Source organism: Aegilops tauschii, chromosome 5 (genome assembly GCF_002575655.3).
Source record: "Aegilops tauschii subsp. strangulata cultivar AL8/78 chromosome 5, Aet v6.0, whole genome shotgun sequence".
NCBI lineage: Eukaryota > Viridiplantae > Streptophyta > Magnoliopsida > Poales > Poaceae > Aegilops > Aegilops tauschii.
Window position 1 is genome coordinate 451,339,166 of NC_053039.3, and position 21,606 is coordinate 451,360,771.

Genomic DNA, 21,606 nt, shown 5'->3' on the forward strand with positions numbered 1-21,606 from the left:
TAAAATTTGTTACTAATGGTGCACCGTTTGTCTGGTGCGCCATTAGTGTCTTTCACACTAATGGCGCACCAACACATGGTGCGCCATTGCTATATAGCAATGGCGCACCACATGTCTGGTGCGCCATTAGTGGCCATTCCATCTATAACCCTTTTCCTAGTAGTGTAAATCTCGCTCCTACTAAAGCAGCACCGAACACACCTTACGAGATGTGGACAGGAAAGAAACCGAGCTTGAATTACTTACGTGTATGGGGCTGTCCCGCTGAGGCTAGAATTTTCAATCCACAACTTAAGAAATTAGATCCAAAGACAGTTAGTTGTTTCTTCATTGGATACCCTCATAGGGGAAAGGGATATCGTTTGTATTGTCCGGGTCACACCACCAAGTATGTGGAGACTCGACAAGCAGTATTTTTGGAGGATAACGAAGCCATCGAAATAAGGTAGATCAATCTTGAAGAGAAACAGGTGCGTGTTCCATCCCCGACTATCCAAGAGATTGTTTTGCCACTACAAAGTGTAGTGACATCTCATGCTAATCCTCAATCTAGTACTTCAGGTCTTGAGGCTGATGGTGATCCTGAAACTAATGTCAATCCAGAAGGTGAAGAGGATCACCAGTCAGGTAATGAAGATGACCCTCAGAACAATGATGCTCCTCCACCACCTCCTCCTGTGGGTAGGCCACGCCGTGAGAGAAAGAAAGCCATATCAGATGATTATATCACATACATGATTGAGGATATTAATGATCTGGGAAAGGCGGAGGATCCAACCTCTTATAAGGAAGCCAATAAAAGCGAAAATTCGTCCAAGTGGTTGGTTGCCATGGAAGATGAGTTAAAGTCTATGGGCTCAAACAACGTTTGGGACTTAATAGAAGTTCCCAATGGAGCTAAGAAAGTAGGCTGCAAGTGGGTCTACAAAACCAAGTATGATTCCAAAGGGAATGTCAAACGGTTCAAGGCAAGGCTAGTGGCAAAAGGGTATACACAGAGAGAAGGCATTGATTATAAGCAAACCTTCTCTCCTGTGTCAACCAAGGATTCTTTTAGAATCATAATGGCATTAGTAGCTCATTACGACCTAGAACTACACCAAATGGATGTTAAAACGGCATTTCTGAATGGTGACTTAAAAGAAAACGTTTACATGGCTCAGCCAGAAGGCTTTGTTGTGGAAGGGAAGGAACGTTTAGCATGTCGTCTAAAGAAATCAATTTATGGCTTGAAGCAAGCTTCAAGAGAGTGGTACCTCAAGTTTGATAAAATTATCAAAACTTTTGGTTTTGCCGAAAATGTTGTGGACAACTGCATATACGTTAAGTTTAAAGGCAGTAGGTTCACATTTTTAGTCCTATACGTTGATGACATATTGTTGGCATGTAGCGATAAGGATATGCTGCATGAGACCAAGAGTTTTATGTCATCCAGCTTTGATATGAAAGATCTTGGTCAAACCTCGTATGTTCTCGGCATCGAGATTCATCGAGATAGGTCCGGGGAACGTTAGGACTATCTCAAAAAGCATACTTTGAGAGAGTACTAAAAAAATATTTCAATATGCATAAGTGCTCACCCACACCTGCTCCTATAGTTAAGGGCGATAAGTTTGGGACATTTCAATGTCCGAGGAACCAATATGAAACTGATCAGATGAAGTCGGTTCCTTATGCTTCAGCTGTCGGAAGCATCATGTATGCTCAAGTGTGTACACGCCCAGATTTATGTTTTGTAACCGGGATGCTTGGCAGATACCAATCAAATCCAGGACCGGACCACTGGAAAGCCGCAAAGAAAGTCTTGCGTTATATGCAAGGAACTAAGGATTTCATGCTTATATATAAAAGAACTGATAACCTAGAAATTGTTGGTTATTCAGACTCTGATTTTGCCGGGTGTGTGGATAGTATGAGATCCATGTTAGGTTATATATTCACACTTGCGGGAGGAGCTATATCGTGGAAAAGCTCCAAACAAACGTTAACTGCTGGATCTACGATGCAAGCAGAATTTGTAGCATGTTATGAGGACACCGGGCAGGCTGTATGGCTAAAGAATTTTATTCCCGGACTTAAAGTGGTTGACAGCATATCTAAACCAATTTTAATGTACTGTGATAATGAACCCGCAGTTTTCTATACGAGTAACAACAGGTCAAGTAGTGCTGCCAGACACATTGACATAAAGTATCGTGTTGTGAAAGATAGAATCCAGGATCAAACAATTGATGTTAAACATATAAGAACGAAGCATATGCTTGCGGATCCGCTAACAAAAGGCTTACCACCCAGTATTTTTTGTGAGCATGTTGCCGGCATGGGACTACTGGAAGCCTTATGATTCTGGAATAAGAGGACCATTAAAATAAACCACTCCCCAATTACCAAAATGTTTTCCATTTCGAAATAGGCGGGTGTGCTATAAGTGTTGAGGTTCTATGGCGTTTCGAGCTGTTGTAACACCTCACTTTGATACATCATTCCTATGTAGAATGGGCAAATGAAGTTAAGCCTAACGATCAAGGGGGAGAATGTTGGTTTTGATCTGACGGCTTAACAGGCCAGTTAGATCTATTAGTCTAACAAAAAAAGGGGAAAGATAACGATAATGAAAAGGCCCCACGCACGAACGTACATGGGCTTTTTATCCCAACTAAGGCGCCCTGACCGGGGGCACCCAAACCAACTAATGGTTTAGGTCCCCTGTCGCCAGCGCTAGATAAAAGGGGGTACGGGAGAGGATTGGCAGCCTGCGCGATCACAATTCTCGTACGGTTTCACTCCCCTCCAGATATTCTCTCACCCCATCCGATCAGGGGGAGCGCTGCAGCGACGGAAAGACCTACTCTAGCGGCCGCTGCCGTCCCCGGCCAGCCCCGGTGGCGTCCTGAAGGAATCAGGACGTCGAGGAGAACCTCTGCTTCGACTACATCACCCCTGCATCACGCCTGCACCAAGCAGACAATCATGTCCACTCCCGTGACATGTAAAGGATCTCTAAACCCTTCTCTGTTCATGTTTATTGGGTGATCTAGATGCAATTTGATTCTGCTAATGGCATCCCATAGATGCATAATTACTCCAACAATAGTTTCATAGTAGATGCCTAACCGTATCTTCTCAAAATGCGAATGCAAATAGTTTTATCCCCATGAGTCAACTTGTAGAATTCGTCTCAACATATTATCTAGCATAGATGAACAAGTTTGTTTTTAGCTAGCATAACATATTAAAAAAAAAAGATCGTTTGGAAATGTTTCTCGCGAGAAGCATATGTAAGCAAGTGTGGAGTGTTGTACTCCCTCCGTTCCCAAATATAAGTCTTCCTAGAGATTCCAACAAATGACTACATATGGAGCAAAATGAGTGAATTTACACTCTAAAATATGTCTACATACATCCGTATGTTGTATTCCATTTGAAATGTCTAAAAAGACTTATATTTAGGAACGAAGGGAGTACGTAACATTAAGAAAGAAGTATAATGTATATGATAGGGTTGAGGTTCTGGATGGCTAGTACTGGTAGGCCGGTCGGTGTCATGCGTAGAACTATTATTGACTGACGGGCGCAAGCCAACAAAAGCTCCCAGCTCCGAGCCAAGAAGGGTAGTGGCACTTGAGAGCCCAGTGGCGTACGTCGTCGACGAACATGAGGAAGACGACTTACGACGACTTGGGGTTTACAAGGACCATAGCTTTCTCCAAGCCATACAGACCACCCAAAAGCCATCCATATATACTGCCCAATTTTCCATAAGGGCGGCTAGGCAGGGCAAGCAGCATGAGCCTATATATATGAACCCGTCGATCGAACTGTTTCACTCCACTTGAGCACCTTCCTTCTCCCGTTCTCCCTCTCCTTGGTAAATCCAGCAGGTGGCAGCCGCGCATTGGCGATGGGACTCTCAAGCGCCGTGACATGGTGGGAGGAGTGGCAGCTGCGCATCCTCCCACCGGTATACACTGAGTGTAAGTGTGAAGACTATGTTCGAGCAGCAAAGAGGTGTGTAGTGGACACACCGGTATACACTGAGTGTAAGTGTGATATGAATCGTATGTTTGTCGATCAGTATGCTCCATACTCTGTTCGAATTGAAGGGTTGACGTCTTTTCTGAAGCTTGATTATAAGGATGCATACAGTGAGTTGCAGAAGGGTCTAGGAAAAACGTTTGATGGCATGTACACCCGAGTTGGGTCAATTAACACTGGACTTGGCGCTGGCTCATTTCTTTTGCTTCCGTTCCTAGCCTTAGCTTCTATTGTGCTCTTTGCCACGAGCGGCAAGGATGGTCAGAACGAAAAGGACATTAGGGTGACATACATCCTATTATGTAGTACCACCGTGTTGGAGCTCTGGTATCCCTTATTGCTATTCTTATATCTACTAGATCCATGTATTTTTAATTTCTTTAATGGTCCTTTTGAGGGGTGGCATGACATGGCTTCCCAGCACAACATCATGTCCTTATGTGTTCGCAAGAAGAAGCCCACATTCCTGATGAAAGTTGCTACCTTCAACTTTCTAAGGGAGCTTGTTAACCAACATTTGTATATTCAGCAAGTACCTATAGCCTACCAGATCACGGGTACGGTTCGCCGGCACATGGAAGATGGTTGGAAGGAATACATACGCGACCCTGCAAGTTACAAGAGCTTCAGTGCGCTCCGAGGTCAGTTGGCGCTAAGGATGCACCATCATCAGCTAGCTTGGAGCTTGAAGATGCCTTTCGATGAGAGCGTCCTTGTCTGGCATGTCGCCAGAGACCTATGCTTTTATCAACCCAACACATCCGCTCAATGTCAGCAAGGAGAAGCCAAACAACGCGGCAGGGAGATATCCAACTATATGTTCTATCTGCTTCTCATCCGTCCTGAGATGCTAATGCTTGGCGCCAAATCGTATCTCGTCACCTTGGCCAGCGATAAAATTGTGGAAAACAGCAAGGGACTACTCGAACCGACAGAAGAAAGCCTGGCGCGTGAGATTTTTAACTTGTCACCCTCTGCACCTGATATGGTTTCCAATGCATGCAAGCTTGCCAAAGCGCTGATGGAGTTGGGTGGCGATGAGAGGTGGACCTTGATCCAAGGCGTGTGGGTGGAGATGCTCTGCTATTCCGCCAGCAGATGCAGGGGCTACCTGCATGCCAAGAGCTTGGGTGACGGCGGGGAGTGCCTCACCTACATTTATCTCCTTTGGTCGTTCATGGGAATGGAGACACTGGCGGATAGGCATCACATGTCAGAGCCTCTTCCTTTCGATTCCCAAGGCAGACATGGTCAATCTGCAGAAGGTGACATGCCCTAGGCCATTGCCGCCCGCTGGGGAAACCATTGCTTGACAAATGGTGCTGATGCTGCCAGTGGAAGATTTTGTCTTGATTTCTTACTGCAATGTTGATTGTTGGTGTGGTGCTCATGTTCTCCAGCAGAATATAAGCATGTATGTGTCTGTATGTTTCTTGCTATATAGCGTGTAGTAAGTGTAAGAATGGATTTTGTGTGACAATCATTTCAACATTTGATAATCCAATTGATGTATTAGTTTCTAACCAAAGCTCAAAACGTCACTGTTGTTTCTGTTCTTTAATTTCTTTGAGGTGGTGTTGCAATGTTTCCCCATCTTAAAACATAGCGCCCAATGATGCAAAGGTCGTAAAGATTCCTCTGAATTCGGTGGAATTTATAACTGTGTGATCTATCAGACGTAGGGATGGACCATGTACTTGTCAACCTCAATAAATACCAGCAGTATAAGAGATTATATCTATTTATACATGAGAATATTAAATATCATGTTTTATTTATCCAGTGTTTATGTTACGTTGTTCCATTCCTCTATTACCGAAAAAGGCTTTTCGCCCCGCTTTTTATATAAAGCAAACTCAACAACCCGGTACAAACGCACGCCACAACAGCACACGCACACACCCAAGACATGATACATAGGGGCTGAGCGCGGCAACACCACCCCTAGCACTACCACCGCGAAGAGATGAAGCCGCATATGACGAACCATGGGCTCCAAGGCGGCGCCTTCAGGAAGGATACGACACTGGAGCGCCGCCGCCACCCAATCCGAGGATCAAAGCTTCCCCCGGAGCCACACGACGGGCAATGAGAGCCACGGCGACGCCTTCAAAAATGGAAAGAGCTTCACCGCCGCCGGTCCGTCCGAAGATAGAATAGGTTTTCACCCCGGGTAAAACTCACCGCCACCGAAATGCCACACCCCGGCGACCATGCCGCCCACACGGCCATGGCCACCGGGCAGCACCAAGCCACGACCTCCGCCCGAGAGTACCGCGCAACCACCACCAGGGCCGCCGCCGCGGCATCCAAGACCTTGACACCACCTCACCCGAGAGCTGCCGCTATCCCAACCAAAGAGACGAGCGGAAAGGTCCCACCTTTCGCACCCCTGGGCGACCCCCAGCGCCGAGACCCAATAGGCCGGCCACCTGGCCTCCATCGACCCGTCCTGCAGCACCGGGCGGGAGGCGAGCTCGGTCCTGCAACACCGTGCGCGAGACGAGCTTAGTCTTGCGGCACTGTGCGCGAAACGAGCTCGGACCTGCGCACCTGGCGCGAGATGAGCGATGGACCACAGCTGGGAGAATGCCAGCCCTTCGCCGAACGTAGCGACCGGGCAACGAGGAGGGGGGCAAAGGCCGATACAAGCCGCCTACAGACGAACCGACGCCAGGACGTACCAGCCGTCGCCGAAGCCGACTTGCCAAACCACCGTGGAGCCATCCACGGCCGGAGCAGCGGCCACCCCGGCCACTGCCCAACCCGCGCCGCCAAGCGAGCTCCTAGCGTCGGAGTCGCTGGGCACACACCCGCGCATCCCGCCGCCCCCAAGCACCAACCCCCGAGCATCACGCCGACCGCCAGAAGGTCGGAAATTAAAGGCCCCACCCTGGGGCCCCTGGTCGCCGATGAACCAGTCCACAGCAGGCCACGAGCGGCACCGCCAGCCACCGAGGAAGCCTGATCTGGCGCCCGACCTGCTGGATCGACGCAGACGCCGAGGGCAGAGGTGCTAGAGAAGACGGGGAGGGATCCGCCACCGCCCAGCCGCGGCGCGCACCGCCGCCCATAGCCCTTTGCACCGCCACTAGGGGGCCGCCGTCCCGATAGAGCCCGCGGCCGCGCCGCCGCGCCCCTTGCTCAGCGCCGCGCCACCCCCGGCCCGCGCCGCATGCCACCAAAGAGGGGGAAGAAGAGAGGCCCGCCGCCGCTGACGTTGGAGGGGCTTCGCCCAGCAACGCGCCACCGGCGGCGGCGAGGGAAGGGAGGGAGAGGTGGGGGAGTTCGGCGAGGGGCTAGGGTTTCCTCCCCGGGCGCCAGCGGGAGAGGAGCGTGCCATTCCTCTATTTCTTGATTGCCTGCCATGTTTGACTTGGGAAATGATGGTGTCACTCCGACGACTTCTCAAGTCAGCACCGCCACTAGGAAAGCCATTGTTTGAACTATGATGCTTATAGTTATGGAGACATTTGTACTGTGCATTTCAGTATTATAGTGTGTTTTTGGGTCAGCATTTGAATCTTAGTTTCCTATCCATGGAAGTATGTTGTGTTATTTGCCCATTGTGATGTGCTTTTTATTGGTGTGGTTTTGCTGGTGTTATTGCTCTTCAATGATGCGAAGGTTGGAGACATTATAACTATGTGAATATGTGATCAAGCAGATATATGGAATCCAGTATCCAACACGCTTCAGAAGCTTCAGACCACATGAAGACGAAGAAGAAGTTGCAGCTGTCGGCGCATCTACCTCTCAACCCCTGGAAATATTACCAGCTGATTAGTCTGAGAAATAATTATCTCTATTGATTATGCTCTGAGGTAGTTGATTCCTTCATTTCTTGATCTGCGGCAGCTGCTCCTTTGTCTAGTTTGATGCCTGGCAGTCTGTTTGTGTGCTCTTAGAACTGCCAGATTACTTCTTATCTCTACAATGATCATGACTTTAGTACGGATGCTGCATGCTAATTCTGTAGCATGTTTGCAAGAGTGGATTTGGTGTGGTGACAGTCACCTGAACCACTGTTTACCGTGTTGAATGTTGATGTAATCAAATTTATTATCACCGAATGTCAGAAATCGTAGTGTTGTTATTCTTCCTCAATTCTCTTGATTGCATTACTTTGTGCATGTGTATTCTACCAGCTGATGCATATGGGAGGGGATGGAAAGTAAATAATGTTGTGTCTGTGTTAGCAGTGTGCCGTTTAATCCTTCCATGTCTTGGTTGCAGTTGCACTTTGTGCAGAGCTTAATGATGCTCCGAAAGTAGTGTAAGAGTTTTACCTTAGTGTGACTAGTTATATCTAGGAATAGTTACAAGTAAAAAAAATCAAGGGATAAATAATGGCGCTTTTTTATTTGTTTCTTGTTTTTTTGACGAAATTGATTACTTCTACTTGACGACACCTACCTGCTAGCAATAATCTGGAATGATTTTTTAGGTGAACGCATTGGGATCTCAGTTAAAGCATGCAAGGCACTAACATTTTTTTTAGTAACACATGCAAAGCACTAACAGTGATACATACAAGTACATCGCACTAAAAACAAAAATTGGTGCCCATACTGGGCTTGTCATGCCCAGACGGTCAGGCCCATCTGGCCGGCCCAACACCAATTACAGCTACACAATGGCCCGCCGTCAGTCAACCAACTCTTTCCTCTGCTCTGGTCCTGAGATGAGTCGAGCAGCGCAGCGCAGGGCCGGAGTTCTCGTCGTGGCCGCGCGCCCCGCAAGCCGCAGGGATCCAGGCCGACGCACGCCATTCCTCGTTGGCCGTACGTGCGGCGGCATGTCGACGAGCAACCTCAAATGCGGGGGCCAGCCGGCCGGCGCGAGACTCAAGGTGGCGGGGGGCGACGGCGAGGAACTGCGCGCGTGGTCGCGCGAAGGGAGATGGCCTCGTCATCGTCAACCTCCTGCCGGGAAACGGCGTACTCCGGGTGAACTGCGCCGGACCGCATGACCGGCGTCCACTCCTCCATCAGCTGCCGGCAGCGGCACGCCACCAGGTCGAGGTCAGCAGCTCTTGCCTGCTTGCACGCCAGGTGCTTGTGTTTATTCCCGTCTGTTCAACTGCGTCCTAACTTGCTGGAGTAGGTAGCTAATGCACGCTCCCTAATCGAGCTCAAGAGCCATGTCACTCACGCTTGCTTGGCCATGCCCTGTTCCGTTGCACTGCGATGTGGGACAGAGTCATAAAGAAATGGGTCTCTCAAGTGCTGTGCAATCCAAACCCGGAGCGTGGTGGAAAGTGAAAAGACGAGAGGTAATCGAGTAAATATGGGTCAGATTCCTATAGAAAAGCAAAAGATAGAGAGGAGGGCATCAGTCTGTTTCACAAACACGGGAGGAATGTAGCAGTACTAATTAATTGCCTCCAGCACGCAAGGCACATCAACATCAAAAAGCAACATACATCGCACCCCATTCCATTGGTAAGCTCTAGCCTTGATTAGAGGATGATTTTCTTGCCTCACCTGTGACCCCCAGACCCAGAGAAATAGTGGAAAATAACCGCCGACCTCGAGGGGACGAGGAAGCCAAGGCACTGCATGCATGAGTCTCTCAAGTGCTGTGGAATGGTGGGAGGAGTGGCAGCTGCGCATCCTCGTCTTGGGCAGCCTCTTCCTCCAGTGGCTCCTCCTTACTTTGTCTGCCGTGCGTAAGCTTGCTATTCCTTCCTGGTTCAGGTCCCTAATATGGCTTGCATACCTAGGCAGCGATGCTCTAGCCATATACGCCATGGCTACCCTCTTTAGCCGCCAGATGAAGCAGGATCATGGTTCTGTCCACAGCAATAGCATCCTGGAGGTAGTTTGGGCTCCCGTTCTCCTGATGCACCTTGGTGGTCAGGACGGTATAACCGCCTACAACATCGAAGACAACGAGCTGTGGACGAGGCACGTCCTCACTGCCATCACCCAGATCACGGTGGCCATCTATGTGTTCTGCAAATCATGGCCAGGCGACGACAAGAGGCTGCTGCAGGCATCAATCTTGCTCTTTGTCCCGGGGATCCTCAAATGCCTAGAGAAGCCTTGGGCTCTCAAGAGCGCTAGCTTCAATAGCTTGGCCAGCTCATCCGAGCCTTATCGCCATCTAAAGAGGATGGCATGCCCGTATGCATTATTTCAGAAGATGACACAGATGCTTGCCGATAAGCAACCAATGGCGATGCTGCAGGCGCGCAAGTTTATTGATGTTGCCTTTCCAGAGTGGGTGAGCCCATCTGCTCTCCGTTTGATGATTTCAAGCAAGACTGGCAAGGACATTACGCTTGAAGACTATGTGCGAGAAGCAAGGGATTATGTCCTGGGCAATGGTCATCCTCAAGCTAGAGGAAGAGGCGCCACAATTGACCTTGAGCATAACCAGACTCCTCAAGTTCAAGGAGAAGACGATACAGCTGAGCCCAACCTTGTTCCTGAAGCCCGGGTATTAAGCGATGAAGAAAAGCGCAGAATCCGTAAAAAGATATTAGGCGCTGAGGCCCGTAAGTTATTTGTAGACCTTGCATCATCATATCGTGATCGGCTAAGTATCCTGGAAACTTTCCTGGTGCATGATGCTAATATGGCATATGAATCATTGCAAGAAGGGCTGTATGAGACTTTTGGTCTTCTCTACACAAAAGCAAAGATGGCACACATCACAGAAGTTTCACTGATGCAAAAAATTTCTAATAACATACGGGAAGCAACTATGTACCTGTCATTTGCAGCAATCGGTCTCTTCCACAAGAGTCACAGAGAAGCTTACAATATTAACGATGTCAAGGTTACATATGCCTTGTTGTGTTGTACTGCTGTGCTGGAGTTATTTTCCCAGTTTGCAGATAGGATTAAGCTGACATCTTCTGGCATGGTTGCCCAATATAGCCTTGTAGGTTTCTTTGCCCGCAACAAAAGGCACAGCAAGAAGATGCACATCCTTAGTTCCTTCAAGTGCAAGGACTTTCTTGACCAGCGTTGGTGCATGGAGTCATGCCCCTCATCTTCCAGAATTACAGAGTTGGTTCTTGGACATGTGAAAGGTTGGTGGAAGGAACACATAGTAGATGCCGCCAGTTACAGGAGGTTCAATGATCACAGGGGCCAATGGACTATACAGCATACAGGATGCTACCAAGATCTGGCATGGAGTGCAAACAAGCCATTTGATGAGAGTGTCCTTCTGTGGCACATCGCAACAGACATGTGCTTTTTCCAAAACGGTGTTCAATCAGTTAGTCAGGAAAAGGCCACAGGGTGCAGAGAAATTTCCAACTACATGATGTACCTATTGTTTGTCAATCCTGAGATGCTATTGCCTGGCACGAGGCGAAATCTGTTCTTGGAAGCTAATGCTGAACTGGAGGAGATCCTCGAGGATGATAAGGCATCACTCAAGGCCATCCTCAATGGCGAGAAGCCATCGCTCATGGAGATCCTCAAGGGAAATAAGCCATTCCCTCAGTTCCTGAAGGAAAAAGGGCCATCACCTGAGGAGATTGAAAGAGGATTTATGGGCAGAATAATCGCCAAGTTGGAGTCCTTGAAATGCAGAGAAACAGATCCAGGATGCATAGAATCGCCGACGGTTGAAGAGCAGTGTCCAGCACAAGAAGGTTTTATCCAGGATGCCTGGAAGATTTCTGAAGTTTTGTTGGCTTTGGATGATAAGAAGATGTGGGAAGTGATTGAAGGTGTGTGGGTGGAGATGCTCTGCTTCTCTGCCAGTAGGTGCCGAGGGTTCCTGCACGCCAAGAGTATGGGCACCGGCATAGAGTTACTCACTTATGTCTGGTTCCTTTTGTCACGCATGGGGATGGAGACCTTGCCGGAGAGGCTGCAGAGGACGGAGCTTTCAAGTGGAGAAGGATATGCCGGCACCACTCCATCGACTTCCCAGGTCAGCACCACCACTGAGAAACCATCTTTTGAAAAATGATGCTTATGGAGACCATTTCTACTTCTACATTTCCATCTTAGTTGCATATTTGTTTACCCGTGGAAGCTTTTGTTGTTCATTGTGATCTGTTGTTTACCAGTGTAGTTTTGCTGGTGTTAGTGTTCTTCATTGATGCCAACAAGGTTGGAGATATATTATAACTATGTGAATATGTGATCTACCAGATATATGGGATCCAATATCCAACACGCTTCAGACGCTCGAAGCCTCATGAAGAAGCTGCTGCTGATGCTGCTGGCGCATCTACCTCTCACCCCCAAGAAATCCTACAAGCTGATTAATCTGAGAAATTACTATATCCGTATCGATTATGCATGGAGACAATCTCATGTCTGTATTACTCGTATGCCGTTTGGTTCCATCTTTTCTTGATTTGCAGCAGCTGCTCCTTTGTGCGGAGCTTAATGCATGCGTAGCAGTCTGTTCTTGTGTTGTTGGAACTGTCAGATTACCCTCTTATCCCCACAGCGATCATGTCTGTAATATGAATGCTCCATGTTGAACTCTGTAGCATGTTTGTAAGAGTGGATTTGATGTGATAGTCATTTGGACAATCGCTTACCCTGTTGATGTGATTACTGTCTTGCTACCCAAAGTTCAGAAACAACAGTGCTGTTATTCTTCCTCAATATCCATGATTGTGCAACTCCCTGTGATTTACCAGATTACAGCTGAATAAACCGAGTAAGGAAATAATCATATCTCTGCATCAGCAATCTGCCGTTTGATTCCTTCATTTCTTTGTTGCAGCTGTACTTTGCGCAGAGCTTACTGATTCCCCGGCAGTATAAGAGATTTACCTTGTGTGAGTAGTTATATCTAGGAATAATGGATTGTGTTTTTTCATCTCGCGCTTTTGTTACTCTGTTCCATTCTTCTGTTCTTGGTCGCCTATCACTATCAGGTTTGGCAATTGGCAGCAGCTCTTGTTGTGAAGCTTAATGCAGTTCATTAGACTTCAGCCATATATACTTGATGAGTTCTATTGTACTTGACTACTTGTACCTGAGCTAGCAACAATCTGAAATGTTTTTTTAGGAACGCCTTGTGTTCTCAGCTACAGTTATATATTACTTCCTCCGTCCGGGTTTATTAGCGCTCTCATATTTAGGGTTAAATTTTGATAATAAAATATGAGTATATAACACAGGAATTATATTGTGGAAATCCTCTTTGAAGACAAATCCGATGGTATATTTGGTATAGCATATAAATTTTCTAGTAGTATCTCTACTCCTAATGGAGCATTTGATAGGATTGTGTTCAGGTTTTTTTTCGTCCCACCACTTTCGTCCGGTTTTTTTTCTCTACATCATAAAGATTTTCCACAAGGAGGGAGTGTCCGGCATACCCAGAGTAGCAGAATTAGTTCAGCGAACGACGAGCATTATTAAAAATATGCAACTCTATGTACATATTTTTCAACACGCCCACCACAAAGGGTACCGGTATATAAACGACACACAAATAAAGTACACCTATCTAACAACTCATACATCACATGGAAATCGTGGTTCTTGTTGACTCTCGGCCCCGAAATTGCTATTGCAATTTGCAAACAAAGGGAAACCAATCGATATTGAAATGTAAACTTCACTGACAATTTGGTTCAGTCTGGGACTCTTGAGCGCTTCTCCCCCCAGCCTGCCCAGAGCGAGAGGAGCAGCAGCGACGCGACGGGAGGCGCCGGTTGCTCTTCGTATCAACCGCGAGCGACCTCGCCTCTTCCCTCCCTCCCAAATTAGGTTCCTCGTGGTGGCAGGATCGTCCGTGTTCTTCTAGTGTTCCTCTTTGAATTCAGAAAGCATCCCATTGCTGAACCAAATAGATCAGGGAGTCAATCAATCCTCCACCTAATACAGTGCAGTCCGATTACAAAGTTGAATACGTTACCTGAATTGAACCAAACACGTAAGGAGAAGTGAAACCCGATAGGTTCTTGGATCGGTTTGATTTTCTGTTTCCTTTTCTCCATTTTTTTTTTCATGTCTAAGCACAAGGATACCTGGAATATCGGACTGTTATGTTAATTCGTGTGGCGATAACCACGTTCGCTGGCGGAGCGTTCTTTCGTGATGAAATCACATTCATGGAGGTGACAAAATCAGTGTTTCAATATGCTTTCAAATTTTGATTTTTTGAGCATTGACTTTTTTTTTGCCTGGACCACTAAGAATGTGATTCCATCATGAAATTCGCACACAGGTGAAACACGTCAGTGTTCACTAAAAACAAAAAATAATTTTGTTTGATCAAATTTTCATGTTCATCTGGGTGCACACTGCAGAAGCAGAAACTCCATGTACGTTACCGTGACATGATTGAAAATTACAGAAAAATCTTACTAACACAAGCATGGCGTGAAAATATACCACAACTGCATCATCATCGGTTTGAACTTTGATGTGTGTGTGAGTGGGATAGAGGGTGGAAAGTTATTTAATGCTGAGAGAATTGTCGATAACACCACCCTATTTGCACGAGTATTCTGAATGTTTATATTAAACTACGGAAATGTATGTGCTCAGTTTATATTTAACTACGAAAATGTGTGTGCTTCTGTAGCAACACGCAGGTAATTAACTTGCGATGGATTCAGACAAGACACCATCCAATCAATGGCTTACGGGGCAGGGGTCCACGGATGTGGTTGCACAAGACACCAATTTACCACCCTTGGCACCGAAAATCGACCTGAGATGGCCAGGTCAACGACACGGCCTCCGCCTCCGGAGCCCTGAAAAGTGAAGTTGTCCGTCTCCACGTCAACGTCAAGCGACTAATCGGCCGACGATGCTCAGCCAACCAAGCTTGCTTTAACGGGAGGGGAGGAGCAGTGGCTTTCTTGGGACCCGGCCTATCGTGCACTATTCTTCCTCGCTGTCGGCAGCGCCCGCGGACGTGCCGGTTTCGTGGTCGGGGCGGTGGGGGCGCGGCCTTGGCGGTGACGGCGTTGTCGGGCGCGATCGCCCTGCCCTACCGGCGGCGAGGTCCGGCGTGTATTTTGAAATGCCCATGCCACAGGTGTCTGCTCTTGAATGTGCTTCAATTTAATTACAGCACATAATGCAGGCCTCATTCGTACTCCGCTCATCTACTCGTCTGCAGAAACGAGCGCAGACATCAGTTCGAAAAAGAAAAAGAAAAAAGAAACGAGCACGTACACAAGCGCCCAGCAACTGTTCTATTCTCACGCCGCCATGAACCAACGTCCAACAAGGCAGCAACTATTATAGTGCAATCACGCAAGATGCAAATCACATTCCAGCTCTCACACCACTTGTAATCACACAATTTCGAATGTGGAGGAAGAAGCTCATGTGCGCAAGTCACATCACAAAATCCTCGGAACAACTCAAAATCATCGTCGCTATCACTGCTAGAAGAATCTGTCAACCCTACAACTAGACTCTTTTCTACCGAAAAAGGCTTTCGCCCCGCTTTATATATAAAGCACCGATCAACAAGCACCCAGTACAAACGCACGCCACCACTACACACGCACACACCCAAGGCAGGATACAAAGGCGCTGAGCGCAACAACACCACCCCTAGCACTACCACCACGAAGAGATGAAGCTACATATGACGATCCATGAGCTCCAAGGCGGCGCCTTCAGGAAGGGTACGACACCGACGCGCCGCCACCGCCCGATCCAAAGATCAGAGTTTCCCCTGGGGCTGCATGATGGGCAATGAGAGCCGCGACGATGCCTTCAAGAAGGGAACGATCTTCACCACCGCCGGTCCATCCGAAGATAGAACAGGTTTTCACCTCGGCCAACACTCACCGCCACCGAACGCCACACCCCGGCTACCACGCCGCCCACACGGCCATGGCGAGCGGGCAGCACCAAGCAACAGGCTCTGCCCAAGAGCACCGCGCTACCACCACCAGGGCCGCCACCCCGGCATCCAAGACCTTGACACCACCTCACCCGAGACCCGCCGCTACCCCAACCAAAGAGACGAGCGGAAAGGTCCCACCTTTCGCACCCTTGGGCGACCCCCATCGTCGAGACCTGATAGGCCGGCCAGAACTGGCATCCATCAGCCCGTCCTGCAGCCCCATCAGCCCGTCCTTCAGCCCCGAGCGCGAGACGAACTCGATCCTGCAGCACCGTGAGGGGGATGAGGTCAGTCCTGCTGCACCGTGCGCGAGACGAGCTCGGTCCTGCTGCACCGTGCGCGAGACGAGCTCGGTCCTGCCGCACCGGACGCGAGACGAGCGATGAACCGCGGCTGGGAGAGGGCTAGCCCTTCGATGGAAGTAGTGCCCGGACGACGAGGAGATGGGGCGAAGGTCAAGACGGTCCGAACACGGACGAGCCGACGCCGGAGAAGCCGGCCGTCGCCGCAGTCAGAGCCGCCGAGCCACCATGAAGCCGCCACGACACCGAGAGGCCACCACCAACGCCGGACCTCCCGCGCCGCCGTCCACGGCCAGAGCAACGGCCACGCCTGGCCGCTGCCCACCCGCGTCGCCCGACAAGCGTCGGAGCAGCCGGGCACGCACCACTGATGCCATACGCCGGAGCGCCAGCCACCACCATAGAGCATGCGCATGCACGCCCTGGCCAACACCACCAAAAGCCCCACCACCCCACAGGAGAAGCACAGCCACCAGCAAGTCAGCAACACCACCACCACCTTAGCAGGGCCGCCAGCCGTCCCCGCCGCCACCAACCCCTAACACCAACCAGATCTGGGCAGAGCCACCCAGATCCGCTGCCAGAGCAACCCGCCTCCTCGGATCCCCACAAGCCGCCGCTGGAGGGGGGAGGGAGGAGAGGGGGGCACTCCTGCGGGCCACCACGACGCCGGAGAAGGCGAGGGAGCCGGAGCAGAGGAGAGCCGCCGCCCGACGCCGACGGGCAGGAGGGGGCGCCCCGCGACGCCGGCCACCTGCGCGCGGGAGGAGACGCCCCGCCGCCGCCTGCGCCACGCGGCCTTTGGCCGGTGACGCCGGCGGCGGCGGCGAGGGAGGAGAGGCCGAGGCGAGGGGCTGGGGCGGCGGCACTAGTATGCGAGCGCCAGTCCCCGATTCCCCGTCCCCGATTTCATTGTTGGCTGCGGCTGCGAGCGCCAGTCTTACAGTTTCAGTCCTGCTGCTACTGCTGCCTGCGAAGGACCTCCCAGTTCCTCTTCTAAATCTGCTCAGCCTGATATGCATTATCTGACCAAACTGCTCCAACATGGCACGAGTATGCAGGCACCTTGCTTGCGTTTTCTTCCATTGCCACATTCCATCTCAGCACCGCTCCGCCCTGACAGATCATACAAAGAATTACACTTGTCTAGAGCGCTGACCCTCCCGTGCGGCGGCGCTGACCCAATTCGCAACCTGCAGAACACTCCTGTCAGGAATTACTGCTCTAGTGACCATCAACTTCAGACAAACAGCATGAGTAAAACTCTGTCAGTTAAGTACCTCTTGCTCCAACCTGGAGCTTCGGGATTCACTTCCCCTGTGGATTCCGCCGACTTCCTCGACGCCGCCGTCGTTGCGCCGAGAAGCCGTGGAACCTGCTCCATTTCCACCCAGGCCGTCGGGACAGCGCCAACGGATCTGGATGTTCTAAGCTGGCTGGAACTCCTCCGGCAACGGGGACCTGAGGGATACAAACACGGCGGCACCGGCCGGCGCCGCCGGCCCCCAATTCACATACCAGATACCACTCCCTACTGTGCTGTACTTGCAGCCACGACAGCCATGGGACGGAAAAGAATCGACAGCGAAAATCTTACCGGTCGACCGGATCCAGCTGAAATTCCAATCCAGCGCCTTCCATTCGCGGCGAGCTTCACTGGTTCGCCGTCGCCGGCGGCGATTTCTCTACAGTCGCCCTCTGCTTTTCGCCGCTGTTCTGCACTCACGCAACGAACCGCTTTCGCAAAGTAAGACTCCGCCTTGCGGCTCACTAGCGCGCTGGCTAAGACTGTGGGCCAGCGGACGAACGAACAAGACGGCCCAGTCTACGAACAAACAAACGCAGCATATCTGGAACGGTTTAGTACCACATCGCTCGGCTAGCAACATTGTACGCGGCTTAAACAGCCCAGTGCTTACCTTTTCATCGCCGAGGACGCAGGGTTGATTCATCAGCTATGCCGAGGCAAAAGCAGTCGCTACGCACTTCTGGCCGGGCCTGTCCTGGCGGCCTGTGACCCTAGGTCTCTCCTCCCTTGGAGGTGCAGGGGGTTAGAAGTGCGGTGTGATGTTAGTCTTTTTTCTACTTTTGTACTTATATTTTATTGGCCTTTTTAAATACTTTTAGTTCCCTAATATTTATTTTATTTTGCCTTCTCTTTTATTTCTCCTTATCATTTTTCTTTCCCTAATTTTTTCCTTATTTACTACTCTAAGGCTTTTATTTTGCCTTCTCTTTTATTGCTCCTTATTATTTTTCTTTCCCTAATATTTTTTTTCCTTATTTACTACTCTAAGGCTCATATTCGAATGTTTTGCAGGTTGTGCAACTTCACTTTTCTTTTATAAATATTATTTATTACTTTTATTTTGCCGATATTTCTTTTATTTTGCCCTCTCTTCTATTGCTCTCTATTATTTTTGTTTCCCTAATTATTTCTTCTCTTATTTGCTACTCCAAGGCTCATATTTCAATGTTTTGCTGGTTGTGCAACAGGTGCACATGTAAAGACTAAACTAAAAACTAAAAATAAATTAACTTTTTTTAATATTTTTCTTTTCTTTATTAGTCTTCTTTATTTTTATTTTCCTAATATTTTAATTTTCCTTTTACTAGTATTTTTTTTTTTTCGCAATATTTATTATTTTTTCTTTTAATATTTTGTTGGATATGCAACAGGTGCACATATAAAGTCTAAGACTAAAAACTAAAAATAAACTATGGTTTTTCTATTTTCCTAATTTTTCCTTTTCTTTTATTAGTCTTTTTAATTTTCATTTTCCTAATATTTTTATTTTTATTTTCCTATAATTTTTTAATTATATTTTACTAGTCTTTATTTATTATTCTTTTTTTCCAAATATTTTCTCTTTTTTCTTTTAATATTTTGCACGATGTGCAGTAGCTGAAAATGTATAGTTTAAAACTTAAAACTAAAAATAAACTAAGGTTTTTCCTTTTTTAATATTTAATTTTCTTTTATTAGTCTTATTTATTTTTATTTTCCTAATATTTTGGACTTTTCTTTTCTAGGCTTTTTATTCTTCTTTTCCCAGTATTTTTTAACCAAAAAACTCAATAGAGAAACGTAAAACTGATGAAACCAAAGAAAATTGTAATAGATAGAAAAAAAAATGATACAGAAGAAAACCGTATAGAAAACACACACAAACAAAACCAAATGAAACCGTAATGCACAAAAAAGAAAGAAAGAAAAAACTGATGAAAACCAAAGCAGTGTAATTAATAGGCCAAAAAGAAGAAAAACACTAAACTCTAGAACGAGCGAAAGAAAGAAGAAAGAACGAAACACGATCAAGCAGTGATTGAAAAAATTCCAACTAAATGGGGCGGCCTAATAACTACGCGATGAGAAAAAGCTTCACGCGAGCATGTCGTACATCTTGCTGTAATTAGATGTAGTCCTGGCACTGAGGCACGGCCGAGCTTATCGAGAGACACGCCGCCGCCACAACGCCCCAGTCTAACCTTCTTAGCTAGAGTATTTGTAGTTCCTACAGTGATAGAATTAGCTACAATATACATGGACGCGTTTGGTTGCCCGCATAAAGTCCAACCAAATCCGCACGGGAAGAAAACGGGTTAAATTTGATCCAAAATAAGAGTGATCCAATAAACCTGGACAAGAAGTACTAGCACGCAAGACACTAAACCTGACGCGCACATCGATTTTGCATTGAAAAAAAGGTTGTTGCCTATACTGGGCTTCTCATGACCAGCGTGTCAGGCCCATCTGCCCGGCCCTACACCAATTACAGATAAGGAATGGCCTACCATCAGGGGAGGAGGAGCCTAGGGTTTCCTGCAAGGCCCGCGTCGTTTTTCTGATCGGGCTAGGGTTTCTAGAATTCATGGCATCTGATAGAGCTTCGGGGTCGGCCGCGAAGGGGTCTACGGAGCCAGACGATGTGGCAGCACTGATGGCAGAACTAGGTCTCCATGAAGAGGACCTCGATGATGTGGTTTTCGATGAGAAGGAGGCCCCAGCTGAGGCGGCGCGATGGATAGCGCTCGTCAGCGTCCACTCTGCCAAAACCTATAGCCAGTATTGGTTCTTCAAGAACATGCGAGCAGCATGGGACCTCGCCCAGGAGTTTAGTTCAAACCATTGGAAGATAACCTGTATACGATGCAGTTTTCATGCCTGGGCGATTGGGAAAGAGTAACACGTGATGGTCCGTGGCACTTCCGGGAGGACACTGTGATCCTAAAACCGTACGATGGCTTGGCAAAGCTGTCTACAGTCCAGCTTGACACCATTGAGATATGGGTCCAAATCCATGATGTACCACCCCTGTATGCTCATCTAGTGCCTTCGCTAGCTTCAAAGGTGGGCAAAGTCCTAAACGTTGAACCGCAATCGCAAGATTTCGCGGGAAATTTTCACCGCGTCTGGGTCCGGATCAATGTATATAAGCCACTGAAGAACGCAGTCTCGATGATAAGGGAAGGGAAGCGCCAGATATACAGGTTAAAATATGATAAACTTCCCAACTGGTGTGCGGTTTGTGGCATGCTGGGGCATCTGTTTAAAGAACATGGTAGTGGAATACACCCCCCTTCAGCTCTGGTTTTCAAGGATCTTAGGGCAAGCTGGGTCATGCGCACTGGACAGGGCCCGGGAGGGGGCCGAGGATGCAGAGGAGGACGCGGGGGGGGGGGGGGGGGAGCGTGCTGGACGAGGGTCTAGTTCTCGTTCTGATCAAGATAGGAGCAGTGATTGGAAGGACGAGCCTGGCCATGTAGCCAATGATGTGATGGTTGAGGCTGAAAATAACAGAAAGAGGGTGCAGGGTGAAGAGCAGCATGCAATGCAACAGCCCAACAACACAATCGCTGCTACTCAAGGGGCTTTGTTGGCGCTTCCCCCACCCCAATCTGATCCTCTCAGCCCAAGTAGCAGTCAAGACCAAAAAAGAGCCAAGATTAATGCAGAAGCAGGAGTTGATGATTTGGGGAAAAGGGGCGGTTCTGGCAAGGTCGTCTCATCGTTGGCGGGCTCCTTCGAGGAGCGTCGCCGGGCCCAATAAATATTTTCTGTTGGAAATGTCGTGGTGCGGGTAAAGCTGCGACAGTTCAGGAGCTTCGCGACTTCGCGAGGCAATTTTCCCCTACCCTTTTTTGTATTCTTGAAACTCAAATGGATAGTGCCAGGGTAGAAGCATTAGCGAGCACACTTGGTTTTGATAATTCTTATGCAGTTAGTAGTCAAGGTAGAAGTGGAGGTATAGGGCTGTTTTGGAACAATTCAATAAAAGTGGAAATTCTTGGTTATTCTGTTACCACCTCGATGTTTCTGTTGAGGAACAAGGCACCGAGAAGTGAAGGCTGACTTGCGTTTATGGAGAGGCACAAACTAGTTTGAGGCATCAAACCTGGACAACATTGAAAAACATTAGTACTTTGAGTGCACTTGCTTGGCTCTGCGTTGGTGATTTCA

General features: G+C 48.4%; 1 protein-coding gene and 1 long non-coding RNA gene across 3 annotated transcripts; one reads left to right on the plus strand and one right to left on the minus strand.

The window, feature by feature from the left end:
* The first annotated feature begins 8,711 nt into the window (after window positions 1-8,711).
* Window positions 8,712-12,589, plus strand: LOC109774825 (uncharacterized). 2 transcript variants are annotated; one of them, XR_002235664.4, is made up of 2 exons: window positions 8,712-9,059; window positions 12,159-12,589. XR_002235664.4 is itself a non-coding variant. In XM_020333600.4 (2 exons), the coding sequence occupies exons 1-2, from the start codon at window positions 9,601-9,603 to the stop codon at window positions 12,273-12,275; spliced, it is 2,451 nt and encodes an 816-aa protein (XP_020189189.1). In that variant the 5' UTR covers window positions 8,712-9,600; the 3' UTR covers window positions 12,276-12,589. The 2 variants fall into 2 exon arrangements, 1 of the variants encoding a protein (XP_020189189.1); XM_020333600.4 differs by having other exon boundaries at window positions 8,712-11,934.
* A 2,817-nt stretch (window positions 12,590-15,406) lies between these two features.
* LOC141022128 (uncharacterized) lies at window positions 15,407-19,494 on the minus strand. The gene is made up of 2 exons (XR_012183036.1): window positions 17,426-19,494; window positions 15,407-17,338 (listed from the first exon to the last, which is right to left on the minus strand). It is a non-coding gene; the product is annotated as an uncharacterized lncRNA (long non-coding RNA).
* Between the last annotated feature and the right edge of the window lie 2,112 nt (window positions 19,495-21,606).